General features: G+C 44.2%; 1 protein-coding gene and 2 pseudogenes across 1 annotated transcript; 1 reads left to right on the top strand and 2 right to left on the bottom strand.

The window, feature by feature from the left end:
* Positions 1-6449: 6449 nt before the first annotated feature.
* LOC123066238 (transcription factor MYB3R-4-like) lies at positions 6450-13901 on the bottom strand (annotated as a pseudogene).
* Positions 13902-15159: 1258 nt separating this feature from the next.
* Positions 15160-16749, bottom strand: LOC123180575 (uncharacterized). Its single transcript, XM_044592652.1, has 2 exons — positions 16487-16749; positions 15160-15594 (listed from the first exon to the last, which is right to left on the bottom strand). The coding sequence occupies exons 1-2, from the start codon at positions 16516-16518 to the stop codon at positions 15285-15287; spliced, it is 342 nt and encodes a 113-aa protein (XP_044448587.1). The 5' UTR covers positions 16519-16749; the 3' UTR covers positions 15160-15284.
* A 2039-nt stretch (positions 16750-18788) lies between these two features.
* LOC123047195 (tyrosyl-DNA phosphodiesterase 2-like) overlaps positions 18789-25690 on the top strand; it is a 28775-nt pseudogene continuing 21873 nt past the window's right edge.

The raw sequence follows: 25690 nt of genomic DNA, 5'->3' as shown, positions 1-25690 counted from the left end.
GAACTGCGCGGAGCGGCGGGGTCTCATCGGGGGCGAAGGCACTGAGCGGCGAGAGGACACGAGGGCGGCTCACGTGAGATCGAGTCCACGTGCCAAGCCGCCATGGCTAAGGCACCCGAGCGCTCTGCCACGGATCAGGGTACGTGGCCGAACCCAAGGACAACCTAGGTCGGTGGCCATGCGGATATGGCAGCACGAACAGTGCGTCTATTTTTTAGCGAAATGGTTCTTCCAATTTCGACCTCAAATGCTCAATATTAAACTAGGGGGAAATAGAAATAAAATACAAAATCAGATTCTTTTTTTTTACAAAAAATGTTGCTTAGTTTTTGTCAGCGTACAAATTTTAGTAAAGAAATGACGTTTGTGGAGGTATGGGCAAAACTAACAAAATAAACACTTTTAAAAATTGCCATTAAAAATGCTTTTCAGAAAATCTTTTTGGAGCATCTACCTGTTATTCTTCACAGAAATTTAGACATACGTAAACAGTTCAGAATTTTTTTTAAAATAGCTATTTTTTAATTTTACTATCACAAGGATGCATTTAAACACGCAAAAAAGGATGCATTTAAACATGGGAGAAGAAACTTGAAGGTGTACTCACGCTCGTGTGTTCGTGTGGCTATATAGATCTAGATGAATCACATGAGCACTCCTAGCATTTTCTTAACTTAGTTTTGGGCCTTGTTTTGATCTAAAAGTTACAATAAAATATGTGAAGTTTAATAAAACCCTGCAAAAAATGTGAAGTTAGTTTTGATCTAAACCTGAGATCAAAACTATGTTAGAAAGAAAAATATAACTGAACAAGCTAGACAAGATTATAAAATATGCCTAACTAGTCTGTATTTATATATTTGTAGGGATCTATTTTTCTCCTAATTGTCGGCCAAGCAAGGGATGTCTCGGCCATTGAACATAATTGGATATATAGTTTTTAAATATTCTATAGAATATCTGTCCTTGCACTTTTCACTATGTGAAAAATTTCTACATAAGCAAATCTTAATATGAAAAGTTGTGCATGTCACAGTTAAATAAAATAAACCCATTTAGAATGCACTAATGCATGTTGCATGGTAGATGATTCTCATGCATAGATCACACGGATGTTAGCGGAATATCTTAATATGAAAGGTTGTGTATATCACAAATAAATGCAAATGTGATTTAAAACCCTTTTAGCATGCAAAGGCATGTTGCATCACAAATATTCTCATGTGTAGATCTGCGGATGCTAGTAGATCAAACTAGTAAATTTAACAACTACAACAATTCCGATGATGTGAAAACACACATGTTAAGATAGGTAGAAATAGTGGGGATCAATCTATTAGATATATAGGGTTTCATATAAATACCTCATGTTCATTTTACTTTTTTGCCATTCATGCAATTTTAGCCACTAAGATAATTTACCACATAGATATGTTTGCATTCGTAAACAACAATGATAGAGATACTGAGATTAGTGAGTCTCTCTACCCCTACCTAGTTTCTCTATGACGGCCGTGCTTCAATAGGATTATAGATTTGCCTAAAGGGGCATGAACAGAGTTGAGGGGGTTATTCCAGGGTATTATGTTAGACTAGTAAGTAGCCCGTGCTCTGCACGTTGAGAGGCATATAAAAACATATTCCATTCATTTGGTTTCAAAAGTCTATCTCACTTTTTTCCTTTTTTGCTTTGTAAGTCTTGTTTTTATTGTTCTCGGTCACCTTTTTAGATTTCGAGTCACGTTAAATCGTTGTATGCAAGAATTAAAAGAAAACTCACAAATGTATGTAGAAGTCTCTGGCCATTTAGTGGTCACACATGCATGCATTGCAGTTAATTCAAATTAACGTGTCGATGAACTCCATTCTTGAGGAAAATGAGTACGCTAATTGAGTACTTTCACAAAATATGAAGTTTATTACATCACCCACCATCTACCTTGGTTTGAGAGTTTTTTGAATTGGACCTTTTAAACCAGAAGGGAGGGGGTAATACGACTGTTATCAGAAATTGAATATGCTTATATAGTAAGATATAAAGATAAGACGGTCAAGCAAATAATTTATTCTGAAGTAATGTTATTTTCAAATCAGGCATAAGTTTTTTTCATAAACTTTACAATTGGCATATTCTTGTGAAATTTTGGTATTAATATGACTGTTGTATAAATTTTGGAAAATGCAAATAAAAACAGCTTGAATAGTTCCAGACTATTCCAATTGCCAAATGTCCAATACCAATAAAATTATATGTACATAAGAAATCTGAAATTGTGATAACAGAATCTACTCTATTGATTTTTCTGGAAAACATGTTCTAGGTCAAGCTAAATGAGTTTGATATAGACACAAGTTATTTTCTTTTTGATGTCTCAACATGTGTTTAAGAACTAAGATATTCATTGATGGAATGGTACAGTTATCTTTAAGAATGGAAATGTTCATTGATGGTGCAGTTTAGACAAATTAACCTCTCAACTATTGACGTTTTTTGTTATTGCACTTTCCTATTAGTTGGTTTTACTTGTAAACTCCAGTTAAAAATAAATGCTTTAGTGGACTAAAGAAACGTTCATCATATAAAATGCAAAGATGGTGTGCAATAGAATGTGAAGCTTCAGATTTAGTTTTCTTCTACGTTGCTTGGGGTTTGGTTGGGTATATTGGTACGTAATCTTTTTTAGAGGTATATTGCTATGTAATCTTGGTTGCAGTGATACATCCACTCCGGCTGGGCCAGGCAAAAAATTCACTCGGCCCACAAGTGACAAGTCCTCAAACGGACAGGGCTCTAGAAATGTCGCGTAGCTCCCAGGCACGCAACGTGTTGCGGGGGCAGATGTGTGTGACAGGACTGGCGAATCCAGCGCACGCTAGCCGTTGGATTCTTAGCTTTGATGATGGATGAACGGTCGCTGTTAGTCCATCTTGGCAAATCAACGGCTGCAATCACTCGAGTGCTGTTTTGGCGGGAAAGCCAAGACAAACGTGGTAAATCCAAATTTTAAACTGACACATTATAGTAGTAGAGATAGAGATATGGGCTAAAAGGCACTATGTCGTTCCCTATTTCTCTAGGCTCGGCTTTGCATATGTGGTCACTGACACATTCGTTGTGGCTTTGTTCGTGCTGACGCCATGAGGTGAAGCAATTAAAGTGGAGTGTGGATCTCCCTCCGTTGATCTCTTGCCGAATGGTGGTAAACAAAAGAGAAAACTTGCAACATTTCCTTAAACCCTTCTTTGGACCTAACAATATATTTGAACACTTGTCGTATTTGAAATATTTTGGTTGAACACTTCTTTGAACCTTATTAGCATGCAATCGTACTGTGGAGGTGTACTCTCCACGCTATAGAGTTGCCTCCGAAAACTAGCAAAGAGCTAGAGCTGCCCTGGGAAACGCTAGAGTCACTTTTGGAGACTAGCTATACACTAGGAGTTCCCTTCCAAGGAAACCACCGCGTGTCCGGCCTCCTCTTGAATCACAGGACGCCAAGGCGAAGAGGGACGTGACATCGAGCAATGGAGGAGAGGGGCGCATTTACTCCCTGAACAGAATAACCCTCTGGCCTGGGAATGGAATGTCTCCAAACCTACGGTTCAGGCGTACCATCTTGGGATGGAGTGTGCACGGGCGGTGTTTGACACATCTGCAAGTGGCATTGTAGTGTTGCCACCATTGATTTTTTTTTCTTTCGAAAAGGGGGATACCTCGGCCTCTGCATCAGTACGATGCATACGGGTGTTGCCACCATTGATACCGTCGTGGAATTCTTGGCTGCCTCCATAGGCCGGCACGAGAAGGGAGTGTGCTTGCCTCCATGGGAATTGCTTATAGTCGGTGGGTTGGGGGAGAGAGAGAGGAAGAATCGAAGAAAACCGGCTTACAATCGACCTATGGGTCAAAAACAGAGGGAACGGATCATCTGACAAGCGGCTACCCTCCACGTACACCGAGCTAGAGATTCACGCTTTTACATATGGATGAACATATTGGGGCTGTTTGTTCTCCTGGTGACTCGATCTTTTGAGTACGGCAATTTTTTTTTGTAAGTGTGTTCTTTGCTTCAAATAAGGACTTTCAGTGAAACCCTTCCTCAACAATTTGACATGCGGACGTATAGTACATGAATGATTTGCCCGTCTCGTCCCCCTCGTGTCGCCCCCGCGGGCGACCCAGGGGGAACCCTAGCTGTCGTCCTCTCTGTCCTCCTCCGCCTCCACCTCTCCTCGTCGCCGTCCGCAGCGCCGCTCGGCAAAGCTTGGCCGGCTGGGCGGCGGCGGGGCATCTCTCCCCCTTGGAGCGTCTTGGGCGGCGTGGAACGATCAGATCGCGAAGAGGTGTCGGGCTAGCGCGGGGTCTAGCGGCGCGGCAGGCGAGCATCTTGGCGGCAGCGCGTTGCGGCGCCAGCGACGCGGCGCGACAGCTGCGGCTTGGATGCAACTCCACAGTGAGGTGGTGGTTGCGTGGTTCGGATCGGCTGGTCGCGGGCGCCGCCATGTTCAGGCCGGATCCATCTGGATCTGGCGCTTGGATGTTGTCGGCCGGCGCAGGGTGGTGGTCTACGCCGCTGTCCTCGCCGGATCGCGGCGGCTGTCCTCCTTGATCCTCCTTCCTAGTGGGTTCATCCCCATGGCGCTTGTATCTCTGCTGGTCTCCGTTCGTCTCGCTGTCGGATTTGGAACTGTCAGAGGTTTGGTGGTATAGGTTGGGGACCGGAGGAAACTTTGGCCGGCTGATCTGGCCCGGCATCGGCGGCGTCCGTCGACGCCGTTACCATCCCTGAAGGCGAAGCCGAGGTCCCTCCTATCCACATCAGAATCCCTCTGGACGAAAGTCAGAAATTCAATCTGGATTGGGCGGCGGCAACGCCCCACGCGTCGTAACCTCCATGGAGGCACCGTCTTGGAAGGCTCAGATGGTCAAGCGAGAGATGCTATGGGTGGTGGGCGCCGCGTGGATCCAGCAGCGGCGATGGTGTGAGCTCCGAGGGAAACCCTAGATTTGGGTCTACCGGATCGGACAATGATGGCACCTTCGATGTCGTTGTCCCTACTGGGGGCATCGTTTTGGAGCACGCGCTGGTTGGAAGGGACAAGAGAAGGAGCGGTGTTACTTCTACCGCGAGGCCGACAGTGGATCCTCGCGGCATGGCGCCGCGGAGGTTCGGTGAAGGGCGCGTTTGGAGATGGACTCGCGCAAGAGGAGGAAATTGTCTGGCGTCATGGTGGCATTGATGGCAGAGAGGCCTGGCAAGGTTGGTGCAACCATTTTTCTCTGACGATGGACCGAGGGATGATGGAGGTGACAGCCCTTGCAGCATGCGGTGCTCACTGGGAGTGTGCCTGACCGGTGTGGGATCCAATTGAGGTAGTGGCTTGGAGAGGACACCCGGCTTTAGATGTTAAGCTTTAGTGCGATCTCTGTTTGGTATTAGGCACGGACATTCGGCACGTCTTTATCAAAGGGATAGGAATACAACTGTGTTTTCAAGATGGTGGCTTTAGACTTATTGATGTATCATCTTATATGATCTTTTTGAATAATTAATAATATGGCTGCATGCATCGTTCAGATGCAAGGCCAGGGTACATTCTCCTTGTCTAAAAAACAATCTGACATGCATCCTGCCGCTCAAACTTGCGAAGATAAATTGAAGTTGTACTATGAAAGCATTTTTAACACTGAAGAGAGTACTTTTTAGTACTGTAACTGGTAGCGAAGACTGCCGCCCAATCTCGAACTTCAAGCCCCCAGCGCCGGCCCCGGACAAGCACTGGAACAGAGTCAGGCTCCTGCTTCTCTGGTGTGTCTGGAACCACCGCCACGGCGTCGTGTTTCGCTGAAAAGCGTCCAGCCATCAGCCGGGCCGTGCGTGCAGCGGCTGACAATCTGAAGTTGTGAGCGTACAAGCTCAAACCTGAAGATAGACACGCCTTGCCTTGCTAGCCTGGGCCCCGTATTTGATGGCTCTTTCCCCGTGATTCTCCTGTAATCAGGTCCTCCAATCTCTTTATGGTCTCCCTGCACCGTGGGCTCGCTGTATTTTGCAGCTTTGAAAAATATATATTCAGGTGGGGCTGCTCGCTCCCCGGTGTTTCCTCAAAAATAAAATGGTAGCAACTCTTTTTTTGAGTGATAACTGGTAGCAGCTGCTAGCTCCCTGTACCGTGAGCTCGCTTCTACTCCCTCCGTTCCAAAGTTAGTACAAAGTTGGGTCATCTATTTTGAAACGAAGGGAGTATGAAATAGCAGAAAACCTGAGTGTACATGTGGCCTGTCGTCTGAATATGTCGAGATGTCTGAAAACATAGGCATGTTCTTTTGGGCATATCCTCTGCTTGCTTGACATTATAATTGAGTGGCAATGTTTTCCTTTTAACTCAATTTTACGGTAATATTCTGCTTAGGTTCTCTTGTCTTTTGATGTTTAGAAATTGTTTTGCTTACAAGCACGAAATTGAAATAGAAAATCAAGATTACATAGACAAATGTACCATAATAAAATGAGAAACAAGTTTAGAACACTGACTCAATATGTAATCAAACACTTCATTTTTAGCCCATGTACATACACATGGTCTTATTTACCACCGTCTGTTCTCAATATGGATTCTCATAATACATTCATAGGTCATTCTATTGCCTGTAGAAAGCATTCAGAAGGTCGTCATATCATCTATAAATAGGATGTCCCATAGTACATCCAGAAGTTCGTCATATTCCGTATGAATAGCACACATATGTAATAATATCACTGGTTATTTTCTTGTCCACTAGCTGCAAGTTTGTGGATGTGTGACCAACTCAACTAGATCCATCTCCTCCTCCTTCATATGCACGGTTTTGATTTCTGGTGGGCCTGTCGGCATCACCAATGGCGATCATCCAGATTCAATGTTTACGAGCGCATCGTCATCCCATGTCATATTCATATCTATCTCATGGTCAATCTTAATAGCATAATCAATATGATTGTCAATCTTAATAGCATAATCAATATGGTTGATGATATAGTCCATGTCAACATCATCATCTATGTTGTAAGCCTGGTATTGCACCTCCTCTGCGTTAAATAAACCATCAAACATGTCGACAGAAAAGTCATTAGATGTGGGAACTAGAATTTATTCACATGAGTGAATCTGTCTGTCATCTGTGCTGAATATTCCTTGGGTGACCATTATGTTGGATGGGTTGGATTCTGGCCAATTATCATTCATATGTGCCCGATTTTGTGTTGGGGGTGCTGGTGAAGATGCTGACAATGGAGATTCCTTCGGATCTTGAGGAGCAATGCCCTTGCTACAGGCAATCCCAAGGCTTTTGATGTAGTTTTGTAGAAGGGTGTTGGTTGGAGGACTCACAGTGGGGAAATTTCCTGAAGCTTCAATCACCTCAGGTGCTCTTCCTTCACCTCTATATATACAATGTACAAATTACATATTAGCCCCTACACAGTTCTATTTTCCTAAGCTAGGACCTCCAACACTCCCCCTCAAGATGGGGCGAATATATCCATGAGTCCCATCTTGCTACATAAGTTTACAAAAGACACAACACTAACACCTTTTGTAAGTACATCTGCCAATTGACTATCAGATCTAACAAAAGTAACACGAAGGCTCCCCTCATCTAACTTCTCTCTAATGAAATGTCTATCAATTTCAACATGCTTAGTTCTATCATGCTGAACTGGATTATGCACTATATTGATTGCAGCTTGGTTATCACAATAGAGTTGTAGTGGTCCTCCATCGAATAAACCAGAAGCCATAGACCTGAATTCTGCCTCAGCAGTAGATCGTGCCACCACACTTTGCTTTTTACTTCTCCAGCAAACTAGATTATCGCCAACAAACACACAATAACCTGATGTAGATCGTCTATCATCTAGACATCCAGCCCAATCTGCATCAGTATATCCCTCTACCTTCAAATGTCCATGATTAGAAAATAGGATTCCCTTCCCTGGACAACCTTTTAGATATCTCAAAATTCGATTTACCACCTCTAGATGGCCTGAACGAGGATCATGCATATAACGGCTTACAACACTAACTGCATATGCAATATCTGGCCTTGTGTGCGATAAATAGATTAAACGGCCAACTAACCTCTGATATTGGTATTTCTCTACAGGGTCACCTGAGTCTGCCAAGGTACGATGATTTTGCTCAATAGGTGTAGCCGCTGGTTTGCATCCTAACATACATGTTTCATTAAGAAGATCAAGTACATACTTCCTTTGAGAAAGGTAAATACCTTGTGTCCCATAAGCAACTTCAATCCCCAGAAAATAATGAAGATAGCCCAAGTCTTTAACTTCAAATATTTTAGCCATCATCTTCTTCAAGTATGATATCTCCTCAACATCATCCCCTGTGATTACTATATGATCAACATATACAGTCAGTATAGTAATCTTATCATGATGATGTTTAAAGAAGAGAGTGTGATCAGCATTGCTTTGTCGATACCCCAAGGAGCAAATTCCTTTTCTAAACCTTTCAAACCATGCTCGAGGTGATTGTTTCAGACCATAGAGGGATTTTTTTAGTTTACAAACCTTGCCTTCAGTCTCACGGCTATTGAATCCTAGAGGAATCTCCATATACACCTCTTCCTGCAAGTCTCCATGGAGAAATGCATTTTTAACATCCATTTGAAACAACTTCCAATTACGGTTTGCTGCAATTGAGATTATTGTTCTGACGGTGTTCATTTTCGCTACTGGGGCAAAAGTTTCATCATAATCTACTCCATAGGTTTGGCTATACCCCTTTGCTACTAACCTGGCCTTGTACCTCTCCACTTTACCTTCTGGAGTCTGTTTTACAGTGAATACCCATTTACAACCCACAGTCTTTTTCCCTGCAGGAAGAGTGGTGAGGATCCAAGTATTGTTTTTGTCAAGTGCTTCCATCTCTTCAAACATTGTTGTTCTCCATCTTGGGTCCTTTATTGCTACTTGCCAGTCATGTGGTATAGGATCTATAGAATCTAAAGCTGCAACGAATGACTTATACTTGGAACCCAAGGATGCATATGACACATAATTTGAGACATCATATGGAGATAGCTTTGATGGTAATTTCCCAGCAGTAGTGCGGGGTTGCTTCCTAAGAGCAATAGGAGCATCTAAGTCCTCATGTGAAAGAGAATGAGGAAGCGTACCATCATCTAAATCATATGTATCAGTAAGCTCTTGAGTTTCTGTACCACACTCCGGTGGGTTAGGTTCTTGTCTCTGCACTTGCTCCTTCTCAATTCTATGCCTCCGTGTAAACACTTGAACTTCTCGTTCCTCATTCGGTTTTGGCCATTGTAATGCTCCATTAGAGTCACTTTGTTGTTCTCTCTGTTCATTTTCTTGCCCTGCATAGTCTTGCACATCTTCAATAGGTATAACCCCAACTATCATCTTCTCTGGTGCTACATCATTGCCTTCTCTGCTGTCATCTCCCCCTGTCTCGTTGTCCAGGCCTGTAACATCATCAGGGAAGACATCAGTTAAATCTACCGGTTCCCCATAATATGGTTCATGTTCCCTGAACACTACATCCATGCTCACAAACATCCGTTTTTCTGATGGGCACCAACATTTATAACCCTTTTGTTTTCCAGAGTATCCCACAAATACACATTTCACTGCTCTAGGGTCAAGCTTGCCAACCGATGGTTTATGATCCCTCACAAAACATACACATCGAAATACCTTTGGTGGCACAACATATGTAGTTTCACCAGTTAGACACTCAATCGGTGTCTTGTTATTGAGCACCCGAGATGGCATTCTATTCATCAAATAAGCCGCTGTCATCACAGCTTCAGCCCACAAATATTTAGGAACATTCATAGCTAACATGATACACCGGGTGATTTCTAAGAGATGTCTGTTTTTCCTTTCAGCCAACCCATTCTGCTGGGAAGTACCTGGGCAACTAGTTTGATGGATAATTCCAAAGCTTGACAAATACTCATCAAATTGGTTATTTACATATTCTGTACCATTGTCAGTTCGAAATATTTTCACTCGTGCATCATATTGATTTTTGATTAAGTTGTGGAAATCCTTAAAACATTCAAACACGTCACTTTTATTTCTCAGTACATAAACCCAAGTGGTCCTAGTGCAACAGTCAATAAATGTAACAAAAGATTTGTATCCATACAGTGACCACACCCCACTAGGACCCCACACACCTGAGTGGATAGTTTGAAATGGCACTGTACTTCTGTGATCGGATGGAGTATATATACTACGGGTTAGCTTCCCATACTGACAGGCATCACATACTAGGCTTTCATTGCAAATTTTATTATAGAGATTAGGATATAACTGACCCAGGGTGTCAAAGGACATGTGTCCCAGCCTGCGATGATGAAGAAGAAATTCTTCCAATGGTGACTGAGACAGCACAGCAGCAACCATAGGTGCCATATCATCATCCAAGTAGTATAGACCACCTCGCATAATTCCTGTCCCAAGGATTTTCCAAGTCCCAAGTTCCAGAAATAAACACCATGTTGGGAAGAAGATTACAGCACAATTAAGTTCTCTTGTAATGCAGCTGATGGATAGCAAATTGATTGGGAATGAGGGAACATGTAAAACAGATGATAGAGTCATATTTGGGCAACATTTAACTGTTCCTACCCCCCTAATACTCTGGCCAGAACCATCAGCAAGTCACATTTTGCCCTGTAAAATCAGGAGTATAACTGCAGAAATCCTTATACGAACCGGCCATATGTTTAGACGCACCAGAGTCTATTAACCACTGTGTACCAGCCTCAAAATAACTTCCTTTCACAAATTTCGAAGTATTACCACAGGGGTTAGCAGATGTAGCAAATATCTTGGTTGTTGACCTTTCATCAATGATTCCTTCCTTGAACCGAAGCCACTTCTTCAACTCATCAGTAGTCATTTGGACAGTAAGAGTCTGAGATTTTCCACCATTTTTAGTTGTCCCCTTTGCACTAACATTAGTAGAACGTGCTGCCTGGCAGCGATTACAGACACCTCGGAATGCAAAATTTACATTCTCACATCTTGTATTTGGACACAGCCAATCTCCATCTCGTCGCCAAGACTTCTCAGTACCAACAACACGTCTTCTGCTATACCAATTCTGCCATTGCCCGGGCTGATTGTATCCAAAGCAATTCTTATTTCTTAGGTTCATTCCAAACCTTGAATTCTCCTCCTGCTTGCAATTTGCACCAAATAACATATTGTTCCTCTTCACTTCAGGTCTCCACAGCAGCTTCGACTCACTGCCCAACTGCCTCACCAATTACCTCCTCTGCGGCACTCTGTTCTCTTGCAATTTCTATACCTCACAACCAACAGCAAGCAGCAACGGTCAGCAAGTGCAGGCAGCAGAGAAACACCACAGCCACCCTTCTTCTCTAGCAGCAGCACCAGAACAACAAGCAGCTCCAGCAAACTCAGCAGTAGCAGTCACAGACCAAACCAGCTGCACACAACAGCAATCGGCAGACTTCCTCCTTCAATCAGCAAAACCAGCAGCAAGTCAACTCAGCACCACGCACAGCAACTCCCGCGTGCTCACCCAGTAGCAGCAGCAGATCCGCAGCAGCAACAAGCCCAAGGAACAAGCCCAAGGAACAACACAAGACAGCCAGCACAGCACTTCAGCTCTCCACCACCGCTCCTCCTCTGCCTCGACCTTGCCTCCTCCCGCGCAGCACACGCGCGCCAGCAACCACCCCGAGCAGCTCCCCCTCCTCTGCAGCCGCCCGAGGATGAGGAAGAGCTCGAGCAGGGGCTCTGCCTCCGGTCCAAGAAGCAGCAGCAGCCGCCCCCCGCGCAGCCCCGCCGGGCCGCTCTCCGCGTCACACGCTACCCACCAAGCTCCGCGCACGCGCGCGCTCGCACACGCCCAGATGTGCTGCGCTCTCCTCGCCGAACTCCGCCACCTCACCGGCAACTACACCACCGGCGCCGCCGCCTCCAATGAACCTAGCTCCGATGCCATGTTGGTTGGAGGACTCACAGTGGGGAAATTTCCTGAAGCTTCAATCACCTCAGGTGCTCTTCCTTCACCTCTATATATACAATGCACAAATTACATATTAGCCCCTACACAGTTCTATTTTCCTAAGCTAGGACCTCCAACAAAGGGTCCCTGATTTGGGATTCTTGACTCTACTGCGGGCCCGCCTCCGCGCAGATTGCTTTCTCTTTGTTGCATTCCAATGATTTTTTATGGAGTTTTCTGTTCTTCCAGGGAGGCGCTTAGCTATCTCCGCCCATTTGTTGCCGACCTCCTTGTGTGTTTGTATCAGAACCATGTCTTCCTCCTCACTCCAAGTATCTTTCTGCATTTTTGGTTGCATGCACAAAAAGTTCAGTGGAAGCATGAATACTACACAGACAATATGATGTGTTTTCAGGAAAACAAAGGACTTCACAAAAACTTATTTCAGAATTTGGACAATATTGATGCCCAATTTTTGTGTTCTGCCATGAAATTTCCCCATTATGGTTATTTACCATTAAACTTTGTGTGGACTTTTTAAGTTAATAGGGGCAGAGAGTACTCACTCAGTTAATTTCTCATAGACACCTGACTGTCCAAACAAAATAACAAATCATATATCTTCTGTCTAATTTGCTTATGGGCAAAGGCCTAAGCTAAGAAATATCTACCCAATTTAAATCATGAACAACCTAAACAAGAAATTATGAGGATCTTTTCCATAAGTTAGTGCTGCCTTGGCCATGTACTACGTGTACAAAACAATTCTTCACAAGCTGGTTTTAACAATCATGTTTTAAGGGCATTGCTTGCAATGGTACAGTATTGTCCAGAGAAGAGTGAATCCAAACCGGTGGGAGCAGGTTTTGGCACCACTGGAGCAGCTCAAATTGGCAGCAACTAATGACTCTGAAGAGATGGAACTTCAGACAGGGACCTCAAAGAGCCTCTTCGTACCAATCAACAGATACAGGCGTACAGCAGATACAGGACTAGTATAACTTACTTTTACCCCTTTTGCTTCTTCAAAAGTTGATTGTTATCTCTATTTAACTATTTACGGAACCATTTGGTCCTACAAATTAATGAAGCATTGGACCCCTCAGTTCAAACAGAATTTAGAGGAACAAACCTTGATGTTAGGTCTCAAATGGTTGTGCCATCTTTCTCTGCATTGCTTTCCTACTCTTGCAGGCAGCATTTGCGCCATCTGAGACCACTTCCTCAGTCCAAACTGCTCCACTAACTTTACTAACTTCCTGTTAAAATTCGCAAGAACAAACTGATTGATAACATGCAGAAAGCAACTAATAGCATAACTTACAGTAATGCAACGATTTTTTAACTTTTGGTGGAGGCAATATTTAACAAAGCATGCATAAACTGTTCCAATTTACCTGTCTTCTTCCGGTGTCCATTGCCCTTTGACAACATTAGCCTTCTTGACAGCCTTACTCGAGGCCTTCCTTCTTGGAATAAACCTGCCGCTCATATCATACGTCTTGTATGATCCCATTCCACCTCCTATGAGATGTGAAATCTCAGGTTTTGGCGACAAGAGAGGCAAGTGCGGTCCAGGATTATGAATGATCGATGAAGCACCGTCAGCGACGTCTTTCTTGGTTATGCCTTGTGGATAGGACTCATGATAGAAGGTTGCAAACGGAACTATCGATCCAGTGGCAGGTTCAAATGAACGATCAACAGAATGGAGCTTACAGTGGCCATTTTGCTGCACATGGAAATCAATTGGCACGTCATCACAGCTCCCTGAATGGAGCTGGAAGCAACTGAAACCCATGGGAGGGTGTTTCAGAAGCTAACTAGGGGGAGCGAGAGATTGGATGATGCTTCCTCTTTACCTGCATCTCCCTGAGGAGGAGACATTGGCGCAGCATGTCACATTATATCTAAACAAGAACATATGACCCTTAAAGACCACAAGTTAAGTTAGTTTTAGAGACCTTTTACGATGCATCAAGTCTATTGGAGCCGTTCATTTTTGTGATTGGAGGGTCCAGATCAGCCAATACTACAACAGATTTTCAGCAGTATATTGATCAATTAAGGGCATTTTAGGTAGTTCACTCTATTCATCAATCCTCAACGAGTAGCAGTTCTATGGCCAACAGTCATCAACCTTGACGTGCGACATCACGTCGTCGGCCACGGCGAGGCTCCTTGGGAGGAACTGAACATCGACACTCGGCATTAGCACCGCTGCTTACTGCTTACCGCGTTCTAGTACGATGTGGACTGAGGTGAGCTGAAGTCGAAGTCAACGTCACGCATGTCGCCGGCCGGACACGCTGGACTCCTTCTGTGGAGGCCGCACAATAGCATGGCGTCGATCTCAAGCTCGACCTGCCGTGCCGTCTACGTTCATCGGCTGGATGAGGCCCAACTCGATACAAAACAGATCGCCCTCGTTGCCGTCGTCCATGCCTGGCCGACCAAGAAGGGTCTGCATGCATGTCAGCGGCGAACTCCATGGGCTCGGCGTCTGGCTGTAGCTTACGATGTTGCCGGGGAAGAACTGAGCGTTGGCGCAGGCCCTACTCATCGAGGCAAATTCTTTCTGCCAAAGAACGCATGTACACGAAGTGAGGACAAGCAGGTTGATTGATACACATATATGTACGTACTGATTCCGCCGGCCGGAGATGCAAGCAAATCGCAAGGCCGCGTCGAGAACATACACTGATCCGATCTCGAGAACATACGCAGGCGGCGTTAGATGCGATGAGATTAATTTAGTTAATTAGATTAATCATTATGATTAAAATTAAGGAAAAAATCTATCCTGACAGAGAATTACCAATATATCCTCCATACTAACCGTTGGATCAACTAAATACTACCCACTATTTTGGGTAGTATGATGCACCGTAAAAAATCTCTAGTTTTATAGCTTTATAAATTGGCATCGTTAATGAAACATTTACTATCATAAATAGATTACTGCATGCAAGAGAACTAGTAATAAAGCATGCATTACTCCCAAACGTGGGACACACCCCATCCACTGCAGCATGTTGGTCATGCACATATTAGCATTGGAGTGCATGTCATATGATACTATTAATGGTTTCGTTTTCCATGTGATCAAAAGTAAGCACAACTACTTAGCAAACAAAGTAATTATGTATGCATTTGCATGTAGGATCAATTAATTGCACAAAATTTTATTGTACATGTAAATATAATTTTAAGTCAAATGCTTGTAAGGCGAACAAAAACGAACAATCAACTACATAGGTTCAGATTATTCAACTGGGAAGAGAAGCAGCAAGACGATCATACTGAGTGTCTGCAAGCAGCTCGAAGCAAACAGAGCACTCCTGCCCGGCGAACTTGGCAAGTGGCAACGACCTCACTGTGTGTGTCGTCGGCGTCAGCGGGGCCATCGCCTTCCGCACACCGCACGAGCTCTGACGGGCATGAAAGTGACGACCACTGCTGCCTGGGCTGCCATACTTGATCCCAGACAGAGATGCTCTTGCTTGCAGCCATGAGCTAACATCGTCGCCCCTGACATCCACCATCGCCATCTTGAGGAGCATACTGAAGAATGGTGACCTGCAACAGAATCAGGAAATACATCACTTGTCTTAGATCGTTCTAGACCTCTCTGCACTTGACTATAAACTACTGATTGACAGGATTTTTCATTCTTGTATATATGAGGAGCGAGTATCAGATTGATAGCTAAACTGCACAACACTAACATACGCACTGAGCCGCTAGACTATGTAGGTGATGCATCTGTAGTTACTTGGAGGAGAACATTGTCGTATCACCACTTATGTCTGAAATCATCTTTAGTAGCAGCAGCAGTTGGTAGTGGAGCAGGGTAGTTACACGCAGAGAGCTGAGGCTCTTCATAATGCGAAATCAACCATCCATGAGCTGAGCAACATGGTGCCGCACCAGGGAGAGCGACTTTACGCTACCTAAGTTTGCTCTTCCATCTGATTTCAGTAGGCTATCTAAGACTTAAGTCATATACGCATCTTCATTCGAAGTGATTTTACGGCTTTAAGCTGTGGGACTTGATCACAGCCTAGAGAATCCAATTGTAAGATATTTTCTGAAAAAGGTGACGAATCTTAGTTGTTTATTTGCATAACTGTTTCACTTGAGTTATCTGATAATGGTCTCCGAGTAATGCTTTACTGCAATGATGTTTTTCTGTTTTGCATAACTGTCTGACAGACTTCTAAAAGCAAATAAAAAGTATAATCGGAGTAGAAAAAGAACAATATTATCAATAATACATTCTCCCTTATGGACGAACATCATTATACTGTAGCTCTACCGCATACACACTACCTCTACTCTATACTCTCTACTTGTCTTCTACAGTACTTCTACTACTTGGTGATAACCCTATAAAACGGTGGAATCGCAGCTAAAGTGGCAATGGGACTAAAAATCTGGAACGGTAGCGTACAGTCGCGCGCGCACTTACCGGAGAGGCCCGTCTCCGATGAGCGCCTCCATTCTCCTCTCCGGTCGCCGGCAATTCCCCTCCCGTCTCGGGCGCCAGGACAGGCTGCTCCCTGCCCGGCCACTCCGCGGTGGCGCGAAGAAGGGAGATCCCGGATGGATGTAGAAGAACCTTACGGAGGGGGTTGCCGGCCAGCCGCCGGTGGCGTGGCTCCGATCTGGGGCTCGGGCTGAGCACACCTGCGCCAAAGGGCGGAGACGAGGACGATGAGCTCGGAGCCTCTTTTTTTCTTTATTTTTTCTTTATTTTGGTGTCCAGGCCGCCACAGCCTCTTTTTTCTGCTTTCTTTATGTTTTCTGTTTTCGTTTTTTCTTTATTTTTACTTTTGTTTGTACTTTAACATATTCTAAATATATACTCCTATATTACAAAAAAAATCTATAAAAACATTTAAAAATGTTGACCAAGCATTTAAAACATGTTAAATGTGCATAGAGAAAATGTTTATCACGTATACCAACAAAATTTTTACAATGTATTTTTAAATGTTAATCAACCATTTGAAATTTTAAGGAGTATATGAAAAATGCTGATCAAGCATTTTAAAAAATGTTAAATGTGTATAGAAAATGTTGACCATGTATTAAAAAATGATGAATTTTTATCATGTATATAAAAATATTAATAAAGATTTTGAAAAAATATACAAGTACCTAAAAAATGTTGATCAAGCATTTCAAAAATGTTAAATGTGTATACAAAAAATGTTGACCATGTTTTAAAAATGATGAATTTTTTATGTATATAAAAAATGTAAATCAAGCATTTAAAAAAATGTTGAACAAGTATTTGAAAAATGATAATCAAGCATTTTGGAAAAATGTTAAATGTTTATGGAAAAAATGTTGACCATGTGTTCGAAAAATGTTTATATTGCATTTAAAAATATTAATAAAGCATTCAAAAAAATGTTAAATGTGCATTGAAAAAATGTCACCATCGTGTCAAGACACTTAGCTTGGACCCCTCTCCCCGAGATCTGTCGTATTTGAATCCGTCGTTGGTGGCCCATACAACTTGATGGGGATCAAGATCATGAGCCTCGTCTTGATCAAACAAAATCAACCATAGATGCACTCATACGGGTAGTGCCAAACATGCAACAAAATGAGCGAGCCTCGTCGGTCTTCAAGAACACTATGGGAAATAACTAGAGAACAAGGTCTTCATTATAGGTATTGTTGAACTGCAAAAATGGAGTCAACCCCGTCTTGGTGAGTGCACATCAGGATACAGCTCAGTGTGGAAACACACATAATCAAGGTACAAATTGCGATGAGCAGCCACCTTGAACTTCTTTACTTTGAGAATCTCTTCATATTTCCTATGTTGAAACTGATTCCGGAAGCAACGATCAACATCGGGGTCTTGAGCACGAACATACGGGTTATGCTCATGCTCTTGTATGTACTCTAGCTTGCCCAATTGGATCATCAAGGGAAAGATGATCAAACTCTTCATCTTCAGCCTCATGTACATCGTCACCTTCAATTGGAGTTTGACGTTATGGGGGCGAGGAGCCATGGCAGGGGTTGTGCGGCCAGTCCGGGCCCGTCCGGTTGGGCGTGCATGTACCTCGAGTCGCTCGCCATTTGTGGATCCGCCGCGGTCACACGCCTCGTGTTACTGGCGCAGTTGGATCCAAGCCTTCCAAGCCCAGTTGCACGGAGGCAGTGGATTCCTACTGGAGTAACTACAACAATGGAGCTCGGGTTACCTCCCAGGACCGACGGAGAGCCACTCAGACGACTAACTCCTCCTCATCTCCACAGGGGGTGAGGTCCCAGTCGATGAATCTGGAGCTGTTGGACTCGGATCTGGTGCCTGCTATGTTGGAGAAGGCCGGAAATCATCGGAGAGCTACTGGGAGGCGGAGCGGACTGAAAATGGAATGAGGTGGCAAATGGCTAGGGTTGGTCCGAGATGGGATTTTCTTTCGAGGGGGGTTCAGATTGTGGATAGGAACGGAATATTTTGAGGTCGGAGTGGGCCGGTCTAAGATGACAATGTGTCCGTGCGTCTCATATTCACTCCACATATAAGCTGAAGTTAAAAAGTGTTAGACAGCCCAGACATTTGGGGTGAATTTAGAAGGTCCGGTTGGATGATAATTTTGTGACTGAGCAGTGTGCCTAGGTAAACGACCGCAAGTCTGCCTAGCTGTTTAGAAGGGTTTGGATGAGTCCGGTTGTATTTATGGAAGACCTACAGCCCGACCGAACCAGATGTCAAACATTTCCGTAGAAAGAAGAAAACATTGCCAATGGCCACGCTCCTTTCCCGTTCGCCTCGGCGCCTCCTCTGCTTCCTCAAACCCCAAACCCTACTCTCCCCGGCATTGACCTCGTCTTCCCCTCCCCACGATCTCCCGGCGAGGATTCCGCCGCCAGGATGGAGTGCGCCGCCGCAGTGGCAGTGGCACCGGCACCGCGCCCTATGGACACACTCCAACCCTCAGAACTCCGGGACCTGCGACGCTGGCCTGGCCGCTGCTCCAGGCGCATCGTCTCTCCCGTTGCGCATGAGAAGGGGTCGCGCGGCGTCGACCGACGTCGCCGAGGTGCCCGCCGACAAGGGCGTGGGCGCCAACGGGGCACACCAGGCGGCCGCCAAGGAAGGTTCATCCTCAGATTTAATCTCTCTCTCTTTCTCTCCAAATTTCGTTCTAGCGTTGATGAATGTGCCAAGGATTGCTTCTCCATTATACTGTATTTCAGTATCTTCGCTCGTGTGTTGGATGCGGTCTTTTCATTTGGATCTGTCGCGTGTTAACACTTAACGGGTGAGGGTTACACTGACAGAGATGCATTACACAGTGAACTACCAAGGAAAATGGATATACTAATGGAATTTAGTTTATTTTGGACAGCCCAATAACTATTTCAAAAATTCCTAATAAATCCTAGAGGGCCACTTAGCCCATTTGTGCAAGGCAAGGGTGATGTAGACCGAACCTCGATGGCGAGATCCAATCCGTTGTTGCGGCCCGACATTTCACGACACTCCACCTTCAGCAGCAGTAGCCTCTCATTCGCGCACGCGATATGCACGAAATAGAGGGTTTGAACCTTACGGCCCAGCACGAGAAAATCAATCTCGACGATGATACTCACGCGCAAAAACAATTTCTACAAAAAAATGGCAACACAGAGGTTTTCTAAAGATCCCTCTAAAACTTGATACGGGTGTCTACCCTTAAAAACACATCGTGTCTATTTTATCAAATAACCTGCTTTACATGGTGCACATATATAACCTTATATAGTGGTCGACCAATCTAACTTGCGTGGCAAACTCAACCCATCTATCTTGACCTCTACTAATTTAAACAACTTCTGCCTTTTACATCTCAGCAGATATACCAAATTTAACAAACCGACTTAAACTTGCCTGAATAATCTACTTGGACTCTACCTTAGTAACCACATGGCCGTATACGCTGCCGGTGGCCCCCAGCCAACAGCCTTCAAGGAGAGTTGACGACATGCACAACTTCCTTTGCTCGTACGTTTCTTGAGAGGTAAAAATATGACCAAAAATATTGTGACCAGCCCCCGTCGTCTGAACCATATACGTGCAGCAAACACATCATCCACTTTAATTAATTGGTCCCCAGAGCAATAGTATCTCCATCCACCATGCATGTACGTGAAAAATCTAACTTCCTCACAAGGATCAGTACTTGTTTGTTTATCTGCTAAAATAAATGTCTCTAGCCTGGTTTGACTCTCACGCCTTGTATTTTGCACAATACCAAGTGATGACTCTGATTCAACCTTAATATTCTCCTCACTAGGATACATCATATTATCAAGCCGAGCTGCCATAACTTGACCCAGACCAGCGTCTTGTACATCATGGTGGTCGTCGATACAAACAACTTTAGCATTGGCCATATCAAAGGAATACTACTAAAGTTTACTCCCACATTGCTAGTTTAGTGGGAGTTGGACCTCCTTATAAGGGAGGTTCTTTCCCCACTTGTACGAGCATGAGAACAAGAGGGATATCCACGCGCGCTCCTCCTCCGCCGCCCGCCTCGGCACGACGCGCCGCCCGCGGCGCGGCGCGGCGCATCTCCCTTCGTTGCTTCACCTCCTGCCGCAGCCTCTTCGCGTCCTTCTCTTGTGCCTATATAAGAGAGGTCGCTCCTCTCCAGAGAGACACAACAGAAGGGTGATAAGGTTTTTGGGGAGCGCTCAGCGCGACTACTGGCTGCTTCATCACGGACAATCCGGTCGCCGACGACTACTTCCTCGACGTCCACGACCTCCCCGACGACATGGCAGGCGAGGACACCGACCCCAAGTCCAGCGCTTCTGCTGCTGCTGTCCCGTACGTGTTTTTGTCTTTCCTGTTAAAGGTTCTGCCGCAGTTCCTTGTTCTAGTCCTTGTCCTACACATGATAGGTTCTACTTCATATATGCTACTTGCTATACTGTCTGCTTTAGATATGATAGGCTACGGTTCATATATGCATAAGCTATTTACCTTCTCTCTGTCAGAACGCATGACTTGTTTTATCTCTACTATATTAGTCATGTGTTATCTAGTATTTCTGTTAATAAAATTATTTGGTAAATTGCTCATATTTCCAACAATCCAAAAACCTTATTATAGGCAATTTACCCCAAGTGGTTTTGCTACTTCCATGAGACCTCCTATGTTCGAGGGTATCCACTATAAGAGGTGGTGCGTGAGAGCAGTCTTATGATTTCAAACCATGAGTTGCTATGACGCCACTCACGGCAAACCTGAAGGAGAGCTTGATGCTCAACAGGCACAAGCTTTTCAGAAAATGGATACTCTGTTTAAGACTGCTCTCTTGAGTGTTCTTGGTGAGAACATAGTTGGTGCTTATGCGTCAATTGATAATGGAAAAGATATATGGGATGCACTCGAGGCCAAGTTTGGGGTCTCGGATGCTGGCACTGAGCTGTACATCATGGAGCAATTCTATGATTACAGGATGACTGAAGAGCGCTTCGTGATTGAGCAAGCTGATGAGATACAGTCATTTGCTAGAGAACTTGAGCACTTCAGTTGTATGCTACCGGACAAGTTTGTTGCCGGAGGTATCGTCACTAAGCTTCCTCCTTCATGGAGGAACTTTGCTACCTTGCTGAAGCATAAGAGGCAGGAGTTTTTCGTCCCGAATCTCATTGGCACTCTTGATGTGGAAGAAAAGACGAGAGCAAAGGACACACGTGCTCGAGGTATTGAGGGAGGATCTAGTGCCAATGTGGTACAGAAGCAGAACTTGCAGCCCCACAAGTTCAAGAACAAGGGCAAGTTTGATGGAAAAGCAAAGTTTGATGGGAAGAACAAGGCTGTGCAACACACAAACTTCAAGAAGAAGAATGGCAAGAAGAAAGGTGCTTGTCATGTGTGTGGGGATCCTGATCATTGGGCTCCTAGTTGCCCTAATCGCTATGACAAGCGTCATCCTGGGAAAGGCGGAAAGACCGCTAATGTTGTCATTGGAGACACTGACATGAAGGATGCTGGGTATGGTATATTTCTCACTATTCTTTCAGTATGTCATTCTCTTGACTGGTTGATTGACACGGATGCTAATGTGCATGTATGCGGTGATTTTCCATGTTTTTGTCTTATCAGACTGCAGGGACTTCAACCGTGCTGATGGGCAACGGTTCAAGTGCTTCTGTTTGTGGTGTTGGCACGGTCGATCTGAAGTTTACTTCGGGGAAGATCGTGCGATTGAAGAACGTGCATTATGTCCCCTCCGTCAATAAAAATCTTGTTAGCGGATCTCTTCTGTGTAGAGATGGCTACAAGCTTGTCTTTGAGTCGAATAAATTTGTAATATCCAAGTATGGAACCTTTGTTGGTAAAGGCTATGAGTCAGGAGGCTTGTTTCGTTTATCCTTATCAGACGTTTGCAATAAAGTTGTTAATCATATTTGCAACAATAGTGAATCCAATGTGTGGCATTCACGTCTTTGTCATGTTAACTTTGGTTGCATGTCGCGACTAGCGAAGTTGAACTTAATCCCTAGTTTCACCACCGTCAAGGGATCTAAGTGTCAAGTGGGTGTGCAAGCTAAGCAACCTCGTAAGTCTCACACGACTGCAGAAATAAGAAATCTTGCACCACTAGAGCTCATACATTCAGATCTATGTGAAATGAATGGTGTGTTGACAAAAGGTGGAAAGAAATATTTCATGACGTTAATTGATGACTCCACTAGATACTGTCGTGTGTATCTTCTGAAATCTAAGGATGAGGCTTTGAACTTTTTCAAGATCTATAACGCTGAAGTGGAAAACCAACTTGATCGAAAAATCAAGAGGCTTAGGTCCGACCATGGTGAAGAGTATTTTTCCAATGAGTTTGATGCCTCAGTCAAATGGGGTGGCCGAAAGAGAGAACCGTACTCTAACTGATTTGGTTAACGCCATGTTAGATACATCGGGTCTCTCCAAGGCATGGTGGCGGGAGGCGATATTGACAACATGTCATGTCCTGAACCGAGTCCCCACAAAGAACAAAGAGATAACTCCATTCGAGGAATGGGAGAAAAAAGGTTAACACTCTCTTATCTGCGAACATGGGGTTGTTTGGCGAAAGTCAATGCTCCAATTTCAAAGAAGTGGAAGCTTGGACCAAAGACTGTGGATTGTGTTTTCCTGGCATATGCTTTTCATAGCATTGGCTATAGATTCTTGGTTGTAAAATCTGAGGTACCTGACATGCATATCGGTACGATCATGGAGTCGAATGATGCAACTTTCTTTGAAGATATCTTTCCCATGAAGGATATGGCTACCTCATCTAATCAGGAGATGCCTAGTTCATCGAATCAGGAACCAGTTACAATTACCGAACCTACAATTTTGATGGAACACTTTGAAAGTCCTGTGGAGGAGAACAATGAAGTTCCTATTAGGAGCAAGAGACAGAGGACTGCAAAGTCCTTTGGTGATGATTTTCTTGTTTACCTCATAGATGACACTCCCAGTTCTATTTTAGAGGCCTATGCATCTGAAGATGCTGACTACTGGAAGGAAGCGGTTCGTAGTGAGATGGATTTCATCTTGGCAAATGAAACTTGGGAGATAACTGATCGTCCTTACGGGTGCAAACCTATAGGATGCAAATGGGTATTTAAGAAGAAGCTTAGGCCTGATGGTACTATTGAAAAGTACAAGGCTCGGCTCGTGGCTAAGGGTTATACCCAAAAGGAAGGTGAAGACTTCTTTGATACTTACTCACCCGTGGCTCGACTGACCACTATTCGAGTTCTACTTTCACTAGCTGCCTCGCATGGTCTTCTCGTTCATCAAATGAATGTTAAGACTGCTTTCCTAAATGGAGAGTTGGACGAGGAAATTTATATGGAACAACCAGATGGGTTTGTACTAGATGGTCAGGAAGGGAAAGTGTGCAAGTTGTTGAAGTCTTTGTACGGACTTAAGCAAGCACCCAAACAGTGGCATGAGAAGTTTGAAAGAACTTTAACAGCTGCAGGCTTTGTTGTGAACGTAGCTGACAAATGTGTGTGCTATCGTCATGGTGGGGGCGAGGGAGTTATCCTGAGCTTGTATGTTGATGACATACTGATTTTCGGAACCAATCTAAATGTTATTAAGGAGGTCAAGGATTTCCTATCTCGTTGTTTTGAGATGAAGGATTTAGGAGTGGCTGATGTCATTCTGAACATCAAGTTGTTGAGAGACGATGATGGTGGGATTACATTGCTTCAATCTCACTATGTGGAAAAGATCTTGAGTCGCTTTGGCTATAGTGACTGCAAGCCCTCTCCAACACTGTATGATGCTAGTGTGTTGCTTCGAAAGAATCGAAGAATTGCTAGAGACCAATTGAAGTATTCTCAGATTATTGGCTCGCTTATGTACTTAGCCAGTGCTACAAGACCTGACATCTCTTTTGCTGTTAGCAAACTGAGTCGGTTTGTTTCAAAACCAGGAGATGTGCATTGGAAAGCTCTAGAAGAGTTTTGCGTTATTTGAAAGGCACTGCAAATTATGGAATTCACTACACCGGGCATCCAAAGGTGCTTGAAGGGTATAGTGACTCAAACTGGATCTCAGATGCTGATGAGATAAAGGCCACGAGCGGTTATGTATTCACTCATGGAGGTGGCGCTGTTTCTTGGAAGTCTTGCAAGCAGACCATCTTAACGAGGTCAACAATGGAAGCAGAACTCACAGCACTAGATACAGCTACGGTTGAAGCAGATTGGCTTCGCCGGCTCTTGAATGACTTGCCGGTTGTTGAGAAACCTGTACCGGGTGTCCTTATGAACTGCGACAATCAAACTGTGATCACGAAAGTGAGCAGTTCAAAGGATAACATGAAGTCATCAAGACACGTTCAGAGAAGGTTAAAGTCTGTCAGGAAAATGAAAAACTCCGGAGTTATTGCGTTGGATTATATCCAAACGTCTAAAAATCTGGCAGATCCTTTTACCAAGGGTCTATCACGTAATGTGATAGATAATGCATCGAGGGAGATGGGTATGAGACCCACAATATGAGTTGTTCACAGTGGTAACCTATTCTTTGTGATCGGAGATCCCGTGAATTAGATGTGGAAGACAAGCTGTTGGTCAACTGAGAGGAGAGTATCCTTACTATTCACAATACCACTCCATGAAGATGCAATACTCTCCTAATCTGCATGGCAGGTTGATGTATATCTTAATGTGTTCTAAGTGGCTTATTTAAGCAGAGATGTTATCCTGCAGAACATCTTTTGAAGAACACATCTATATGAGTCTGATTGTCAAACGTCGCAATCTATGAGAGTATGGTTCTCTCTAGTAAACTCATGAAAGGTCACGGAGTATGACGCATAAGCTCCACCCGCGGGGAAGATCCACGGTAGCCACGTATCGGTCAAGGCTTTATGTGAAGCTAGATTCGCAGAAAACTTGCAGTTCAAGGCCCAGTTACTGTTCAAGTTACTTACTAGTGTAGCATAGAGTTTTAGGTGGAAGTTCAACTTAACAGTCTCCACTGCAGTACCGGTATATAAAATAGTGTTTTGGAACCAAAGGCAAATTTCTGTGTGCCTCTGGGATCTGGTGGGGGATTGCTGGAATTTAGTCTATTTTGGGCAGCCCAATAACTATTTCAGAAATTCCTAATAAATCCTAGAGGCCCACTTAGCCCATTTGT

This window comes from Triticum aestivum, chromosome 1A, assembly GCF_018294505.1.
Source record: "Triticum aestivum cultivar Chinese Spring chromosome 1A, IWGSC CS RefSeq v2.1, whole genome shotgun sequence".
Taxonomy (NCBI): domain Eukaryota; kingdom Viridiplantae; phylum Streptophyta; class Magnoliopsida; order Poales; family Poaceae; genus Triticum; species Triticum aestivum.
Note: the sequence above shows the minus strand (reverse complement) of the source record. Positions and strands in the feature narration are given on the sequence as shown.